The sequence below is a fragment of the Balaenoptera musculus genome, chromosome 20, assembly GCF_009873245.2.
Source record: "Balaenoptera musculus isolate JJ_BM4_2016_0621 chromosome 20, mBalMus1.pri.v3, whole genome shotgun sequence".
NCBI lineage: Eukaryota > Metazoa > Chordata > Mammalia > Artiodactyla > Balaenopteridae > Balaenoptera > Balaenoptera musculus.
Window position 1 is genome coordinate 44,548,955 of NC_045804.1, and position 17,544 is coordinate 44,566,498.

Genomic DNA, 17,544 nt, shown 5'->3' on the forward strand with positions numbered 1-17,544 from the left:
TCGCGTCTGAGGTAGGGGGTTTACAATATCAAGTTGGGCACGTGCTGGCCTGTCTCCTCTTGCCCACCTGGCCTCAGACACTGGGGTTTAGTAGTGTGATAGACCCCTCCCACCACCAGGGGTGAGCAGGTGGTGGGGATGGTGGTGGTATTTACTGAAACATTGTTATTTCCAGGACTCCTCTAAGAGATGACAGGGGCTTCCCTTCCCTCAAGTACAGGGGCTGGAAGAGTCGTGGTCTTCACTTGCTTCCTACTTTTGCCAGGTTGGTCTTTCTCCGTTTCAGGTCTGCCACCTCCCCAATCCCTCCCACAGTTCCCTAAGCATCAGAAAGGGCACATGGTCACTTATTTATTTTTGATACAAATGTACATGACACACATCTTGACAGTCAGCCCACCACCACCACACAGGTAGAGCCTGGCCCCTGGGACAGAGGTGGGACGGGGAGAGGAGCTGGTGGGCGCTGCCATCTGCCTCTCAGCCTTCCCAGGCTGCAGCCCAGGCTCCAGGGACCCAGACACCGCAGGCACTGGCTTCTCAGAGGTTACAGGGAGGGGGCTCTCAGCTGAGTCAGGGACCCCGGGGAGCCAGCCCCAGGCTCAGGTGCTCAGTTCTCTGCCCCAGCCAGCACAATCCCCCTCCACAAGGGAGGGGAAGAGAGATGGAGCCAAGTGGTTTTCCTTTTACGTTCATAGAGAAAGGGTATGAGTGGGGGGAACAATGAGGGGAGGCAGAGGGCAGGACCCCAGCTGGTTACCCCGGCAGTCCCTGGCCCCAGGATGGGGGAGAGGGGCCAATGCCCAACACGGGTCCCACTGCTCTGGTCCCCTCACCCCTCACAAAACTCCCGATGGGCCAGGCCTCCGGAACGGCACTGCCGCCCCGCACACTCACACGCAGGCACGCAGGGACACTCAGTTACCACAACGTTAAAATTAAGGGGTGGGAGAGAGGAGAGAGAGAGAAAAAAGACTTTTCCAGTGTTTGTTTGCTGCTGGGGACCCCAGGAACACAGGGTGGGGCCTGTGCCCTAGGCTGGGGCCGTTTGGCATTGAAGGAGAGCAGCAGGGGGCTGGTGGCTACAGGGTGGGGACATCCACAGGTATTATGTACAAGGGGGGATGCCCCCGCTCAGCCCCCAATAGGGCTGGACTGGCTCATGGGGGTGGGGTGCATGTAAGGGAACCACCCCATTTGGAGTGTCCCCACCCGACCCTTTGCTGAGGGTGCCCCAGAGGGCAAGGGGCTGGGAGTGACACCTTGCAGGCCCCGGCACACTAGAGGGGGAGGGGATGCTATGTACAGGGAGAGGTGCATGGAATGTAGGGGACAGAAGCTCCTGCCACCTCATCTCCCCATCCTTGGGGGCTCAAGGGGGACGGGCACCAGGGCACCTGGCTGCCAGGTGAGAGTGGCAGCACTAAGGGCACTTGTGCCAGCGGCTCTGTTGGGGTGGGGATTAGTGTCTGGAGTGGCCCAGCTCCCATGGCCAGTGAGGTCCCAGGGTGCGGGTGAGGGTGCAGGGAGAGTGGTCACTGCTTCTTCTCTCGGGTGGTGATGGTGACCAGCTGCTTGGCAGCCTTGGCGATGTCGTAGGCGCACTGGATCACCTGCTGAGTCAGCAGCTGGAAGTCCACAGGGGCGCCAGGCTCCGGGGGCACTGTCTTCCGGCACTCGCTCTGCAGCCGGTAGGCGCTGGCGTTGAGCAACCGCAGGGAGCTGCGCACTGGCTCCAGGGCTGGCCTCTGGAGGGAGGGAGGGAGGGCGGAGGTAGTTAGTTGGGCCTTGGATTTCAAACCACGAGCTATGATATGGCCCAGTGTGTCCATGTCTCCACTCAGGCAGTCGTCAGATTCTCTACACCTGCCCCGCCCTGAGGCCCTGTCCCACCCTGAGGCGCCGCCCAGTCCTGCTCCCCTCTCTGGCCCCTGTACCTTTGGGAAGAGAGAGGCCATCTCAGTCACAGCCAAATGGATCTTTTCTGAGCAGGGCACAAAGCTATGGGGAGAAGGGAGGGTAAATTAGGAGGAGGGCTCTCAGGGAAGGTTCCCAGGGACAGTGGAACACTGGTCCCTCTCTTGCCATCTGCAACACCCCAGAAGCCCATACGAGCCTCTGCCCACCTCCATACCTGTCATGCTTGAATTCCTGGGCAGCCCGCAATAATTCCTGAATGTTCTTGGTGACCTGCTCCGTCTTCAGGATGACATCCTCTGTGCTGGGAAGCCCAGGGTCAAGGTCTCCATCCAGGCTTTCCAACTCCGGGTGGAAGTCCTCTTCCTTGCCCAGCTCTAGAAACCTCTTCCCTTCCAGGCTGGGGTTAGAGAGGAGAGAGGGAGGCATTCCAACCGTGAGGCCGCTTGCCTACACCCTGACAGACGCTCAGGGGCCACTCACCCCCCTCCCCCAGGGGCCTCACCCCAGCAGCGGGTCCCCACTTTGCGTGTTCTCATAGTCACTGTCTGCGCCGCTGCCATGGCGGGAAAGCTTGCTCTGGAGGGGTACAGGGAAGGGGTGGCAGGTAAGGTGCACGTTCACAGACACCACACCCGCTCCCCCCTCCCCCCTCACCTCCCAAGCACACATCTCATTCAGCCCATCCCTCGGGCCCTGGGGATGCACATTACCGTGTGGCGGCTTCCTTCCTGGGAGCACGACAGCAGTGGGGAGGAGGGAGTGAAGGGCACAGCTGAGGCCGACACCCCCTTCCGGACCTGAAACCCAGGCGGGGCTGGAGTCAGTCTCCTCCTCCCCACCACCCACCTTGCAGCTTCCCTGCAGTGAGGCTGGGACCGTGTGTGTCTAGCCATCCCTGTGCCCAGCGTCCAGCATAGAGCCTGGCACCCGCTGGGGCTCACAACCTATTTGTGGGAACGGACCCACCTCCCCCAGGCCCTGCTTACCCGGTAAAGGCCAGCAGGGACGTGCACTGAATAGATGGCGTCATCCTCCAGCTCCTGGGGGTGGCACAGTGGGCGTCATGGAGGGCCCTGCAGTGGCCCCAACCCTGTCTCCACCCCCAACCCCGAGGCCCATAGGCAGCTCACGGTGCTGTGGAAAGGCTGGAGCCGGGTGGTAAGTTCATCCCCAGGTGGGCCTCCAAAGGGCTTCAGGGCAGAGCCCGGTTCATACATGGAGAAGGCCTGGCGGTCCCTGCGGTGGGTGCTCCCGCCAGGCCCCATGGGCGCGTGCTCCGCTCGTTCGCTGGGGAGTGGGGCTGTGGGCACTGGCCCTGGCGGCTGCCGGATCTGCAAGTTCTCGGCCTGCAGCTTGTGGATCTGAGAGTGAGAATGGCGTCAAGACACTCCGGAGGGTCCAGGCAGCACCACCACCTCCAGGAGGGGGTAACTCCTCCCCGCACTGGGGCCCTGGCAGGCCCCCATCCTCACCTCCCGCTGCAGCCTCCGGAGCTCATCACTCAAGCTGCTGTTGACTTTCATGAGCTGCTGCACCTTTGCCTCGGAGGCGGCCAGGGCCTTCTTGAGCTCCAGGTACTCCTGCAGTGTCACGGCCCCGTCCGACAGGTCTGAGGAGTCCATGCTCTGCAGAAGGAGACGTGAGACAGTCAGCCCCCTTGTCCCCGAGGCCCCGAGCTATGAGAGGATGGAGCAGGGCCTTGGTGGAGGCGTGGGGAGGGGCAGCGCTCAGACCCGAGCACGGTTGTTCCGGGTGGCACCGGCGCTGCGCAGGGGTTCCTGGTCTGTGTCCTCGTCCGAGGCCACGCTGTCGTAGTCGTGCTGGTCGTCCAGGTCACTCTGGCTCCGCACAGACAGCTCGAGGTTGTCTGAGGGCACAGGCCTGTCACTCAGGGCTCACGCGGCCCATCTGTCATGCCACCCCCAGAAGGGAGCCATGAGAGAGAATATCCTGGAACAGTGCCCACCACCACGCCCCCATCCACACCCTTCCCACCTGTGGGGCTGCTCAGGCTCTTGCCCTGCTGTCTCCGCTTGGCCTCACTGAGAATGTCGATGATCAAGGTGGCAAACTCTCGAGCATTAAAGCGGGCCAACTTCTGTCGCCCCTGGGAGGCAGAAAGGGCCAGGCTGGCGTGAGGAGGCCCTTACGGCTGACGCACGGGGATGGGGACAAAGCAGCCAGGCTGTCCCGACAGTTGACTTAACCACAGCTAAAACGTGCCAGCCCAGCTGGCCGGGCCAGGGCAGGGGGTGGGGAATGACACAGATTTGGGGTGCCTAGGGGAGCTCTCAGGAAGAGGCTGGAACCCCCCCAGGGGCTGCTCACTAAGTGCTCCAAAAAGCAGCCTCCTCCCCTCCCCAGATCCCAGAGCCAGCGGGGCCAGGAGTGGGGAAGGCTCGGCCTGGACAGCAGCCTGCCACGAAGGGCAGGACCCACGGAGCTGGTGACCCCAGGAGGGGAGCTCATCGCCCCAGGGCCCCCCCCCCACCCCCGTCCAGCCCACTCACCTGATTCCGCGTGGCTGAGTATTCAGGGTTAACGGGCAGGAAGGGTACGGCACTGCGCTCCGTCACCAGGGTGCTGTGGTTTTGGGTCGCCAGCCACACTGGGGGGGGAGGGGCAGGGAGCGGATGGTCCGCGGGGACCAGGCCCACGGGGTGGAGGTGGGAAAGCAAGGAGCACAGCCTTCCGAGCTCCTCCCCATGCCCACCGAGTGTTGGTGTTCAAGAAAGGGGTGGTCTTTGGACAGGGGAAGTAAGGCTGGGTCAGAGCGAGGCCGGGCGAGGCTGGTTGGGGACTGACAAACAGAAAGAGGCGACTCCCTCCCGCCAGCCCCAACCGGGAGTTTGGGCTGGAATCTGGCTGTGGCCAGGAAGAAGGGATGTAGGGGGCGGAGTGGGGCTGGGGAGAGAGCCAAAGTGGGAGGCAGCCAGAGCAGAGGAGCCCCAGTCCAGGGGGCTGGGGGAGGAGCAGGCTGGCGGCCTCCAGCTCAGCGTGCTCTGCCTGCCTGGCTGGGCTCACAGCTGGCCAGGGCTTACGTGCAGGCCTGCCGAGCAGACCAGCCCCCGGTACCTCTTCCTAGTCCCAGTAAAAGGACCCCAGAGCCACACCAGGTCCCAGCCCCTCCCCAGCAGGCAGGTGCTCTGTTCCCTCCGCCCAAGGCTTTGATCCCCTCCCGGCTCACCAGCGTCATTTTCTCTTCGATCCACCTCGTCATACACGTCCATGGCAAGTTCCTCAAAAAGCCGGTTGCTGAGCTGGAGGCGGAGACGGGGACCCAGGCTTTGTCAGATCAACTGGCCCCCCAGTGCCAACCAAGCCAGCTCACCGGGATCTTATAAGATGTCGAAAACCACTTGTGTGTCCCCTGTGCCGCCCAGCCCTCCCCCCAGTCTCAGAACTGGCAACTGGGGTAGGGGTCTGTCTGCCAAGCTCCGAGGTGGGAGAGGCAGAGGGAGACCAGAGCAGACTGGTTAGTGCCCAGGTAGCTAGAGATGCGCCACGCGCCCTGGGAGCCTTAGGAGGGCAGAGCCAGGGTCAAAGGCGAGGGGTGTGGAGGTGGAGGACAGGTGACTGAGGAGACTAGAGTGAGGGGCAGGTCCAAGACTTGGAAAAGGGCACCAGGTCAGAGAAAGGGGGCGCCATCGCAGGGACGGAGGCGGGTCAGAGATGGAGGGCAGCTCCAAGCCTTAGGGGCCTGTCTGAGTAGACTCACCGCCTGCAGCTTCTTCTTGGCAGCTTTGGCCAACTCGGACAGGTCTAGGCTGTGGATGACGGAGGGAGAGGGGAATGGGGAAGAGGGGAGAGGCCAGACATGAGCGGTGGCCAGGCCCCTGCCAGTGACCTCCCAAACATGCAGGGATCCCAGGGAGACGACACCCCAGGTGCTCAACACCAAAGTGCCTCCCTGCCCCACCCAACCTCCAGAGCCTGTTCCCGAGCAGGCACCATATACCTCTGAGACATGCACTTTTGCCGCGATCTAAGTCCAGAGGAAGGCAGCAGAGGGAAGAACAGGACAGAGGCAGCAATTACCCACGAGCAGGGCAGCAAACGCCTTCCCACGTCAAGCTCAGACCCATCTCCGTGCACATGCCAGACCCAAAGTGTACCAAACCCAACTCATCTTCCCCCCAGCCCGCTCCTCGGCCGGCTCGCTCCTCCTCTCAGTGACCCACTTGCCCAGCACCAGCGGCAGCTCCTGGGAGTCACCTGCAACCTCCCTCACCCTCAAGCCCTAGCCAGGCTTTCCCCAGGTTCTGCCATTCCATCCTCCTGCCTGGTCTTTTGCAACATTTCTTCATCCATCTTCCCGCTTCCAGTCTTGCCCCTGCAACCCTTTATTCACCCAGAAGCCAAAGTATTCTTGACACATCTGGCTGCGCTACCCCTGGCCTTAGGACTTTTCAATAGTAACAGGTTATGTATGGAACACTTCAACAAAAAGCTCACTTAAAAATATGCTAGGGAATTCCCTGGCGGTCCAGTGGTTAGGACTCGGTGCTCTCACTGCCGGGGGCCCAGGTTGGGGAACTAAGATCCCGCAAGCCACGCGGTGAGGCCAAAAAAATAAATAAACGAAATAAAAACGCTAAATGCTTTGCATGCACTCTCTTATCTAATCCTCTCAGAAGCCCAGAAAGATAGGTACAGTCACCCTTATTTCCAGGAGCAGTAACTAAGGCTCAGAGAGGTTAAGAAGCCTGCCTGAAGCCACACAGCCAGTAAGTGGCAGAGCAGACTCCACACATCCGTGTTGGAACCTCTCTGCTCTTGGGGTGGTCTCAGCTCTTGTCGGGGCTCAGGACCAGCCACTCTCTTGCCCCGTCTCTCTTCCAGTCTTGCTCCTGGGATTCCCTGCCTCTCACATGCTTCAGCTACACAGTCTGCCTGCAGTTCCTGGCGCAGCATTTCTGACGTCTATGCCTTTGCCTCTCTTGCTGCACTCCCCACAATGGACTACAACTGACTAGGGTGCCTCCCCTCTTGGCTGTGACCTCCTTAAGGGTAGGGATCACGCCTGAGTTACCTCTGGGTCCAGTGCCAAGAACAGCTGGCACTGGGAAGGTGGTCAGTTAACATTTCATTGAGAACACGTTTACAATACACACGTAAGCAGGCAGACACACCAGGCAAAATCAGACCAGAAAAGTAGCGGGGAGTCTTGGGGTCTCAGAAGAGAGAAGATCTGGGCGTTCAGGGATCTGAGGTGCCCAGGTCTGACCATCCCCATCTGGCCACACTGGCTTCTAGAGAGGGAGGGAGCCTCCTCTCCAGATCCAGGCCAGCAGGCACAGCTTGGCCATCGCGGGCAGCCACCAGGTGGCGCTAGCATCCATCCTGTGAGCTGGGTGAGCGTCCCCAACCCAGCCTGGGCTCCTGGGGCCTCTTGGATAAGAGGCAGAAACACCTCTACTGGCCTTGGGCCCGCAGCCCCTGCCCAATTTCTGAGCACACCACAGAGGCCTGGCAGAATCCCAAAGTTAGTCAAACTCCCGGGGCCCACCACCTTTTCACTGAAGAGCAAAAATTTGTCTAAAGATTTTACAGTTGGGGTCAGTGCCACTGGGAACAGAACTCAGTGATCCGCTGCTCCTAGGGGGGCCGTTTCTTGTACTCAAACCCCACGTGCTTGACAGCCATGGGGGTTAGGCTGTGCTGGCTGTGTGCTGAGTCAACATTTCTTACCTGCCTTGGGGCCCAGCATTAGGGAGTGAGGACAGGACTGCAATATGCTTGTGCCTCCAGCCCCCGAAGGGGAGTGGGGGCGGGGGTCCCAGGCCCCTAAAGCTGAAGAGTTCGGGGGTGGGGGCAGCTCTGGGGGTCAGGCACCCACAGGGCATCCAGCCACCTCTGGGAAGGGGCATCAGGTGGGCACTCACCTGTCAGCCATCTGTGGGATGATGTAATGCCCATTCCTGTGATCTGAATAAAAATAAAAATGCCAAGTCACTGGTGCTGGGTGGCCTTAGCAGCTGGGAGCCCACCTCACTGCCATGAGCAGGGCTTGGCACCCAGAAATGACAGGGGAAGGGAGGAGGGCAGGCCACCCCCAAGAGCCCTGGGAACTGGCTGGAAGTTACGCCCACCCCCACTCCCTACCCCAACACGCTGCAGCCCAGAGCCTGCAGCAATTTCACAGGAGCCAGTTGCCTAGCAACGTTGTTCCCCAGCCGGCTTTGTCACCATGGCACCTGCTGCTGGGGTGTGTCTGGGTCCCACCTGCCTGGCCCAGCCAAGCCCGCCCCACACTCTGCTCACCCGGCTTGCGTCCACAGAGATAGAAGGCCAGCCGGTCAGTGAGCTCATACTGGCACTCGACTAGCCTTTCCGCCAGCTCATGGTGCCCCGCCTGCCTGTGGGGAGGGGGCATGGCTCAGCCCTACAGCCGCAGCCCGCTCCCCACACCCACCCGAGCCTCACCCTTCAGCAGACCCTCACCTGGCATAGTCAATGGGTGTGCGGCCGTTAACATCAGGGGAGCCAGGGTCAGCCCCGTACACTACGAGAAGCTCGGCCTGCAGCGTCTGCCCTGCCTTGGCAGCCACATGCAGCGGTGTGGTGCCCTTCTCTGGGTGGAAGAAGTTGGCCTGGGCACCCAGGGACAGCAGGCGCAGACACGTCTCCAGGTTTCCTGTCCGCACGCTCGAGTGGAGTTGCTGTGAGGAGCAGAGTGTGCCACAAACGGGTGTGTGGGGGGCCCCTCCCACCTCCAGCGGCACCTAGTCCAGGCCTGCCTGGGACTCCTACGAGCTCCAAGGGGCCCAGCTGAAGTTAGGTTGTTGGTGGGGCAGAGGGCTTCCCACTAGGAGTTCATGCCCATTAATCACAGCTGCAGTCAGTCACCACCTACCACGTGCAGCGTGCTCTGCTTATAACAGCTGTTAACTCTGTGGTAGATGCTATTTCTTTCCCATTTTACAGATGAGGAAACCAAGGCTCTGGGAGGCTCAGAAACTGCCCAGAGTTTTCTGCCTTTCGGGTGGCAGCTGAAGAATTTTAGCCTCGTGTGTCCACTTGGGAGCGGAGGGGCCTTATTCACAAGTGGCCTGACCACGCAATCTCGTCCCTCCACCGTGCCCACCATGCTTGCCTGACCTGGCTGCCTTGGGGGCCTAGGGCTCAGTGGTGATGGCACTGTGGGTGAGGAGAGGAGAGGCCCAGCCCTCCACTGTGGGGCCCCACAAACCTTGCTGAGGTCCTTGGCGGTGACTCCGTCGTCGTCCCGGCAGGGCAGCTTGTGCACAAAAGCCAGCATCTGGTACTTGGCTCTGATGAACTCTGACTTGATGGGGCTACATGGAGCACACAGGAGGAAATGGGGAGCAGAGCGGGGGAGGCCAGTCACCCAGCCACCTCCCAGGCTCCTGCCCCTGAGCGCACAACCTCAGGCACCAGCCCTCGAGCCCGACTCACTGGACTTTGTCTTGGGGGTTGGCTTTGCGCCGGCCGCTCTGCACCTGCGCGGGGTCCAGCAGGGAATGCTCCCAGATGGAGTTGGCCCCGTTGCTGGCGAGTGTGTGCACCATCTGTAAGGAAGAAGTGCCAGAGTGAGAATGCCCACTGCGCGCTGGGGAACACCTCCGAGCACCAGGCTGGACACAGTACTAACAGGCCTACTGTGTGCCCGGCACCGCTGCACCCCTACCCAGTCAGGCCATCCCAGCCAAGGATGTGGGTCCTGCTTAGCACTTAGGGTGACATGGTGGGCACACCAAGGCTCTGAAATGTTAAGCTCAACACTATGTGGCCGAGCTACTAGGTGGCAGAGCTGGGGTGAGAGCCCAGGTCTGTGTGACTCCCGTCCTGGAAGCTTCCTCTCCGTGTGGGCCGGCGCCCGGGTGGAGAGGGTCAGGATTGGGTTCCGCCCTGGGTGGGTGCTGCCCCCAGAAGCTGCGGGATCCAGACAGCTGTGTATGTGGGTGCGGGGGGAAACGTGCTGGCGCTCAGCACACGCCGCAGGGAAGAACTGCCCGGCACAGCCCTTACCTGCAGCAGAGTGGGGGGCCAGGCGCTGTGGCGAAGGTGCTTGACGATGGAGATGTGGCGTCCCAGGCTCCGGTGCACGCTGCAGCACTCGTCACACACCAGCACACCCCTGCTGATGGAGGCCCAGCCGGGGTCTGCCGGGGTGGGGGGAAGGGTCAGCCACAGCCAGACACCGGCGAGGCCTCCTGAACACGGCCCTGGGCCCGCACTACGCTTAGAACTCCACGCACATTTGCTCACTCAGTCCCCCAAGGCTCTGGGAGCTGGACCAGCGATGAGGACGCTGAGCTCTGGAGGTGGGAGGGACTCCCATCAGAGCCAAGCCCTTTCCTACATGTCTTTGCCCCTCTGGGGAGGTGTGGTCCCCAGGGCCTACTCGGCGGGCACAGCTTCCTGTCCTGCAGCCACTGCGACCAGTTCCACAGCCTTTCCCCAGGGAACAAGGCTGAGACCCTAGCCCTGCCCCAGGGAGGCAGGAGTCCCCAAGGACTGCATGCCACACATCTCTATGCACTCCTGTGTCCGGGTCAGTGCCACATTTCTCCTACACTCAGGCTTCTTTTAGAACCAATGGCTCACCTGCCTGACCCATCACACCCCTCTGGGGGCTCCCGCCTCTGTCCTCATCCTGGCAGGTAAGAGCCCTTTTCATGACCGAGTCTCCTGACACCAACAGTGATGGGGTGAGCTGGAGCCCCTCTTAAGGGAGATGGAGGGAGCAAAGGAACTAACACTGACTGAGTACCCACTGTGTACCAGTTGGGTGCCATAAGTATGGTACCTCTAATGACTGTCAGGCAAGGTGGGAAATGCTACCCCTGCTTTACCAATGAGGAAGCAGCGTCTCAGAGAGGTTAGGGTGCTTACTCAAAGGCACACAGCTAATGAGTGGGACTGCTGGGATGTGAACCCAGGCATTTAGACGCCAGAGACCATGCCATGTCCACACCAGCTGCTGTTGCAGCCCCAAGTGGGCGAGGGCCATGGGAGCCACTCTCCACTCCTTGGGGAGAAGTGAACTTTAGAAGCAAGAAGGGGGACCAGAGCAGGATGGGAACTCCTGGGGTCCTTCTCCAGGGCAGGGGAGATGCCACCCATCCCAGGCCCCTTGGGAGAGGGGGAGGAGACAGCTGCGTACAGCTCAGGCTGCGGAAAGGTCACGGGGGAGAAAGCAGCCATTGTGTGCCACTGGAGAGTGGGGGCAGGGAGCCTCTCTCGCAGGACACTGGGCTCTGCCCAGGCCCCCGGCCTGTCTCAGGAAGCCCTGTCCCGGCGTGGAGTGAGGGGGTGGGGACTGGCTCCCTGCCTCGCCCCTAGTGCTCACGTTGTCCAGAGTGGCCCCCACTAGGGGAGGGGACAGGCTTGGGGTAATGAGAGCCTCTCCAACCAGAAGGCAATTCTCAGACCCTTCCCTGCAAGGACTTCTGCCAGTGTTCGCCAGAGAATTGTGAGGAAACCGAGTCAGGATACAGCCTGAGCTCTGCCGTGGTGAGTGTCCCCTCCATGGCATGGAAACAGGAAGTGAAAGGGGGAGGGCTCAGTTCTTTGGGTCTGGACTTCTTTAGGGATCCCCCCAAAACAGGGCAGAGGGATGCAGGAGGTACCCGCCATACACCTTCCTCGGAGGCTGAGGGGCCCACGAGGAAGGGACCTGCCATCTGTGCCAAGAGGGGGAGCCCTAGAGCAAACTTTAGTGTTGGCTTTACCCAAACGGTGAGGCCCCCCCCCCAGGCATGGAAAGCTCCTTCCCCCCCACTCCCAAACACCACTGGGTCAGGGGTCTGCCTGCCAGCTACCTCCGCCAGCCCAGGCAGGAAGCTGGAAATGACGCAGCCTAAATTCCTCTTGTTGAAATGGTGGGGTTTCCTGTCAGTAGGGAGCCGCCCAGGCCAGGATCATAAATGGGCAGCTCTAAGGCCTCCACCCCAAGCCCATGGCCCTACCGGAGAAGCCAGACCTGGGAAGGCTGGCCAGATATCCAGATATCCAGACCAGACATGGTGAGCCCCTGAATGAGGCAGTGACCAGGATCTGGGAAAAGGGGTCCAAGGCTCTGCTCAGCACTCTCCCAGCCTGGGGGAGGGGTTCTCCCTCTCTTCCACGGTGACCTGAAATAGGAAGGGTGGGCAGGGGGACACTGTCCTGGTCTGGGGCACACTGGTGCCAGCTCAGTTCTGGATGACACAGATGGGTCACCTTACTACCTACTCCCTATGCCCAAGGGGCCTGGGCCTACCCAAGCAGGAGCCCCCAAGGCCCACCTAGGCCAGTTCCTAAGCCAAAGGGCTAGGAAGGGTTTCTGAAAGTCAAATGGCTACTGTAATTTAAGGTTAAGGGACCCTTGCCCCCAAAAAGGCTTCCAGGACCAAACTCAGGGCAGAAGGGATAGGGGGCATAAGGGTTAGGGGATGTGGTCTCCTCCTCAGTATCCTGCCAACCTTCCCCCTGGGCTTCTGCCTCAGTCGTGGGGCGGGGGGGCGTCTGGTATGTGTGAGCAAGTGGCAGGAGGGGTCCTGGGATAATGTTAACCAGCACCAACCCCATGGAGACCTCTATTAAGGTGAATACATGTCACTAACCAAGGCCACTGGTGACCTCTAGGGCCCGGAGCCAGCCTCTTCTGATCTAGGGACCAGATCCTCACTAGACAAGAGAGAGAAGCCCACCATCTTGAAAGCAGGCAAGAGTAATCCATGGGGATAGAGGTCAGAATGGCGGTTGCCTTTGGGGGGCGTTGACACAAGAAAGCCCTATAGAGTAATAGGAATGCTCTACCTCTTGATCGGAGTTGTGGTTACACAAGTATATACACAAGTAAAAACTTATCAGGCTGAACAATAAGGAAGAGGCACTTTGCTGTACATGAGTTATACCTCAGTAAAAGAAGAAGCCCATCACTCACCCTGCCCCACAATCTATATTATGAAGACAAATGAGCCTGCAGGTTCCCAAATGTCCCTAGCTGGTGGCCAGCCTTGCTCACTCAAGGTGCCTGTAGGATGGGCATCTTGAGGTCTTCACGCCTGTGCCTGGGGCTGCCAAAGCGGGAAGGCTGCCTGAAGGCCTGTGGCGTGAGGAGCAGGCCCTTGAGAGAGAAGCCGGGACTGTGTGGCAGGGTGAGTGGAGGGGCAGGAAACACATTCTCCAGGGTTCCCCGACCCCTGGCCCTCTCCTGGATTCCCAAGGCAGGCAGGGACACAGACGGTGCCTAATGAGGTGGCACCAGCTGCCAGAGCAGCCATGCTATGCCCAGCCGTCTCACAGCATACTCACACTTGTCCCGTGTGCCCAGGCCTGCGACCAGAGGGAGGACAGGGCCCTTTGGGGTCAGGCTGCATCTTACCTTTCACCTCCATGACCCTGCAAATTAACCAATCACAAAAAGGCCACGACCCCACTCCTAGGGCTGGGACTGCAGGGCTCCTGTCACAGTGAGAAGCCTACGACTTTGGGTAGGAAGCACACACCAAGGAGGTGGCTCTGGGCCTGGGCTCCAAACTGCTGGTTTCCCTCAAGCCTCTTACCTGGGCTGCTACAGGTCCCAGACTGAAAATGCCACTCCGTGCATCATAGGGTCGGGGTGTGGGGTAGCCCCAAAGAGTCAGCTGGGGTCCTGAGAAGCATCCAGACACTTGAAGAATGCCTGCGATGTGCCAGACACCATGCTAGGTGCTGGGGTGGGGGGTGAGCAAGACTTCATCAGCACCCCGCACACCTCACCATCCTGACCTCACCACCTGCCTCTTCCTGATCTGTATTCTGGATCAGGGGAAAAGGAGATTCCAGGGGGGCACAAATGGCTCTGTGGGATGAGGACTGGGGGTAGGAGCTGGGCACCCCAACACAACAGATACACACCACTCCTGCCCATGCCCACTGGACATCCAGAGGCTTCCAGCCAAACAGTCAAATGCAGCAGAGAAAGGACAACTGCCTTGCTAATGCTGCCCAGCGTCCCCCTGGCCCAGAATCAGGACCACAGACTTGGAGATGGAACAGTCCTCAAAAACCATTTCTACTCCAACTTCTTTGCCTCAAGAGTTGAGGAAACTGAGACCCAGAGTGAGGAAAGTCTTGCCATGAGTCACAGAGTAAGCTGGAAACAAAGACAACACCAAAATCCAGGCTTCCCTGATAAAGTGTCTGCTAAGCAACCCCCTCCCAGTCCTACTTGCCCTCCCCCCACTGCTACGTCTGCCCAGCAGAGGTGCAGAACAGCCTTGGACAGACATACAGAAGGCAAGCTCTCCTCCTAGCCCTTCCATCCCCAGACCTGCCTGCAGCTGAGGTAAAGAGAGAGTTTCTAACTAATCAGGGGTAAGGACACCCCTTCTCTCCTCCCTTCGCCCGCCCCCATAAGTTTCTTCAAGGCCCTCTAGACCATGACATGCCCTGAGAGGAGGCCTCAGGGTCAAAACCACCCAGACCACCGTGCCTCTGCCAGGCACCCACAGTTCCCTGTTGGGGTCCTGGTCCTGTCCAAAGGGTGGCTGGAAGTTACGGGCCCACAAAACAGCACCCCACACTCTCACACTTATTTTGTGCCCAGAGGTTCACAGACAACCCCATCCTCCCCCGAGGTCTCCCAGGGAGATGGCGCTTTTTCTAAAAAGAAGACGGTCAAGGGCCAGGGCTTTCCTTTCCCCAGGCCAGCTGCTGAGCCCCATCACTGGCAGTGTCCTCCCGCATCAGAAGGGAGCAGCCTCTCTGGGTCACTGATCCTCACTTCCTCAGTAGGTCAGGGGGGGTTCACATCAGCCTGGACCTGACTCTGCTGGGAAGGAGAAGGGAAACACCATGGTAAATACAGCCAGGAGGCAGGCCAGGAAGCCAGGTGGATCCCAGGAATCTAGGCACCCCTCGGCACTGCTCCCTACCCATTTCTGGCCAAACTGGGCTAGGGGATGGGGAGGGGTCTGTGCCCAGGCTGGGGTAACGCCAAGCTCACCTTCCAAGTAGGCCTTACTGGAACCCAGTAAAAGCTGTCTCGTTGCTCCCAGTCACCAGGCCTGGGGACGCCTCAAGGGAAGATGCCCAGGCTCGCGGTGGCCCTGAACACCAGGCCCTGCGAGGAGCCTTGGGAACCCGGGGCAGGGATTCCTAGGAGTAGCCACCCCCTCATCTGATCCCGAGGAAACAGTACCCAGGCCCCCCTGGCCCATCTGCCCAGCTCCCTGCCCCTTGCCCTCCGCCACCCCAGCGGGCGCGCAGACCATGCGAGCAGCAGGTGCAAGACGCGGGGGTGGCACTGAGATGACACAAAACCACACTCGCCCCCACCTCCTAAACCCGGCCGGCCTCTGCCACAGCCCTCCTGCCACCCCAGGCTGGCGCTTCCGTTTGGATACTGAGATGGAAGCGGGGGCAGCCAGCTGCCCTCCTCCCTCATACTGAGGGGTGGGAGGCGGCGCTGGGAATGTCCTTCCTCGCCGGTCCACGGACGCGAGGAAACAGCGGCCCCCCAGGCGTCCCTCCCGCCAAGGACGCGGCTCCGCAGTGGCCCGGGCGGGGGCCGAGACCGGAGGCCGGAGGCCGCAGCCCCCGGCCCGGCCCCGCCCCGCCCTCCGGCCCCGCAAGGCGCTCCCGCCAGGCCCCGGCGCCCGCCCGGCGGCGCCTCGGTGAGCGGTCCCGCCCCCGACCCGGACCCGCTTACCCGGGGCGCTGCAGTCCGCACACACCTCCGCTCGCGGCCCCTTCCGGGACATCCTCAGCGGCGACGCGGCCGCAGCCCTCTGGGCCAGCGTGGGGGGCGCGGGCGGCGGGCCCGGGCGGCGATGGCCCCTGCAGCCCGGCCCAGCTCCGGCAAGGCCTCGGCTAGGCTCCGCGAGCCCGGCCAACCGTCCGCCCCCGGGGCTGGCCCGGAACCCGCCGTGCCCGCCCGCCCGCTCGCCCTCGGGCGCCCTCCGCCCCGCACCGCCCCGCGCCGCCCCACCGCCGCTCGCCGCTCGCTCTCTCCGCCCCCTGCGCGGCTCCCGGCCGCTCCTGCAGGAAGCAGCGCAGGCCCGGCCCACCGGGGGAGGGGCAGACTGCACACCCGCCCCGCCGCCAGGCCCTGCCTGCCGCGCCTCCCGGAGAAAGGAAGCCGAGAGCGCGGGCGGGAAGGGGCGGGGGCGTTTAAAGGGGCCACGGCCGCCGCCAGGCCAGAGCCGGCAGTGCCTCCTAAGGCCCAGGCCTCGGCTCCGGTGTACCCCTGTCCCCAGACGGTGTGAGTTTGCCTCACAGCCCCATCCCCTTAATTTCCGGGGACAATGAACCCTGGGGATCAGAGAAGAGAGTAAGGAGCTGGAGGCCCGGGCTCCCCTTCCTCATCAAGGGGCTGTGGTTCAGGGTACCCGCTGTGGTTCAGGGTACCTGTCTCTGTTTGGGGTGAGTTGTGCATCCTGGTCCCCCATGAGTCCGCCTCTGTGTGTCCAGGTGTATGTGTGGTCACACTCTTGCTGACTGCGCACACCGCCAGCAATATGGGCGCCCAGGTGCCAGAGGTCATGCAGTGTATCCCCTGCCACCGGGCTAAAAAGACATCTATTCCTCCTCCATGCTTTCATCCAGAGAGGAAAGAATCTGGGCAATTTTTTTTGAAGACCTCCTGAGGAGTGACCACTGTGCCTGTGTGCAGTAATATCCACTTCACATCGGTCTTGTATATGTCAACGGTGTTTCTAAGCCACCAGGGGTGTGTGTGTCCAGGGCGTGTGCATATAACATATAGGGACCTTTTTTGTGGTGGCCTTTCTTCCTGGACTTCACACTGAGACTCACTGGAGGTGGGGGGGGGGGGGGGGGGGCAGGGAGAGAAGGCGCAGGCCGCACGTGGGTGCACCCCTGGACTGACCATGCTCCCCCATACACGTGTGCCCCACGTGCACCCAACCCCCATCCCTGCAGCAGCAAAAGGCCAGAACTCTGTTTGTGGGAAGAGGGCAGGGGTGCCCAGGCCCAGGCCCAAGGGCCCGGTCAGTGGTGACACGATTAAGGGACGGTTCCCCAGATTAGGGGAGGGTTCCCCAGTGGCATGTAGTCCTGCTGTGTAACAAGGGAGCAGGAGGGGAGTCCTTGGGCAGGGGTGCGGGAGTTGGTTGATTTTATCCCAGCGGTTCCAGAGCAGCAGTGACTTGTGGGTGGCAGGCTGCTTCCCTGGGGGAGACAAGTAATGTTCATGAGTCACACCACCCGAAATATATGCAAAGCTGCCTCCATCGCCTTTCGTTGCAGCCCAGATTGACAAGTTTGTTTGAGATTGCGATCCACGAGGTATATTTATAATCACACCTTAAAAAAAAATCTTCTTGCAGGCATCCCCTCCCCCCATAGCCAGCAGCTCATCTGGCAGGGTTTCTGCGAGCAAAGATACCTCGCGGGGGGTGGGGGGGGGGGCGGGGGGAGGGAGGACACCACCTGCCGCCCTGTGCTGCACTCCACCGAGGAGCCCGTCCGTGGGCTTCGTGGCCCCATCCCTGGCGGTGGGAGGAGCGGCCTGGCCGCTCTTACCGGGCGCATAGCCCACGAACTGTGGCCGCCCGTTCACCCCCGATCGACCCCCAGCTATGGAATTTCATTTATTAGAAGTCGAGGCGGCTGCTGGCAGCCCCATTGCTTGGCTGTCTTTGTTTCTCTGCTGTGTGGGCGCGTCTC

General features: G+C 61.2%; 1 protein-coding gene across 4 annotated transcripts; it reads right to left on the reverse strand.

Moving 5' to 3' along the window:
• Positions 1-338: 338 nt before the first annotated feature.
• Positions 339-15,847, reverse strand: GIT1 (GIT ArfGAP 1). 4 transcript variants are annotated; one of them, XM_036835571.1, is made up of 22 exons: positions 15,566-15,687; positions 13,437-13,584; positions 9,913-10,046; positions 9,340-9,452; positions 9,113-9,218; positions 8,365-8,582; positions 8,185-8,279; positions 7,806-7,848; positions 7,068-7,172; positions 5,639-5,687; positions 5,108-5,180; positions 4,431-4,528; positions 3,916-4,027; positions 3,654-3,787; positions 3,393-3,545; positions 3,051-3,281; positions 2,907-2,960; positions 2,631-2,717; positions 2,423-2,496; positions 2,135-2,317; positions 1,938-2,001; positions 339-1,748 (listed from the first exon to the last, which is right to left on the reverse strand). In XM_036835571.1, the coding sequence occupies exons 4-22, from the start codon at positions 9,450-9,452 to the stop codon at positions 1,536-1,538; spliced, it is 2,205 nt and encodes a 734-aa protein (XP_036691466.1). In that variant the 5' UTR covers positions 9,913-10,046; positions 13,437-13,584; positions 15,566-15,687; the 3' UTR covers positions 339-1,535. The 4 variants fall into 4 exon arrangements, with proteins under 4 accessions (XP_036691466.1, XP_036691467.1, XP_036691468.1 ...); XM_036835572.1 differs by lacking the exon at positions 13,437-13,584 and having other exon boundaries at positions 15,566-15,847; XM_036835573.1 differs by lacking the exons at positions 7,068-7,172; positions 13,437-13,584 and adding an exon at positions 5,879-5,905 and having other exon boundaries at positions 15,566-15,846.
• Between the last annotated feature and the right edge of the window lie 1,697 nt (positions 15,848-17,544).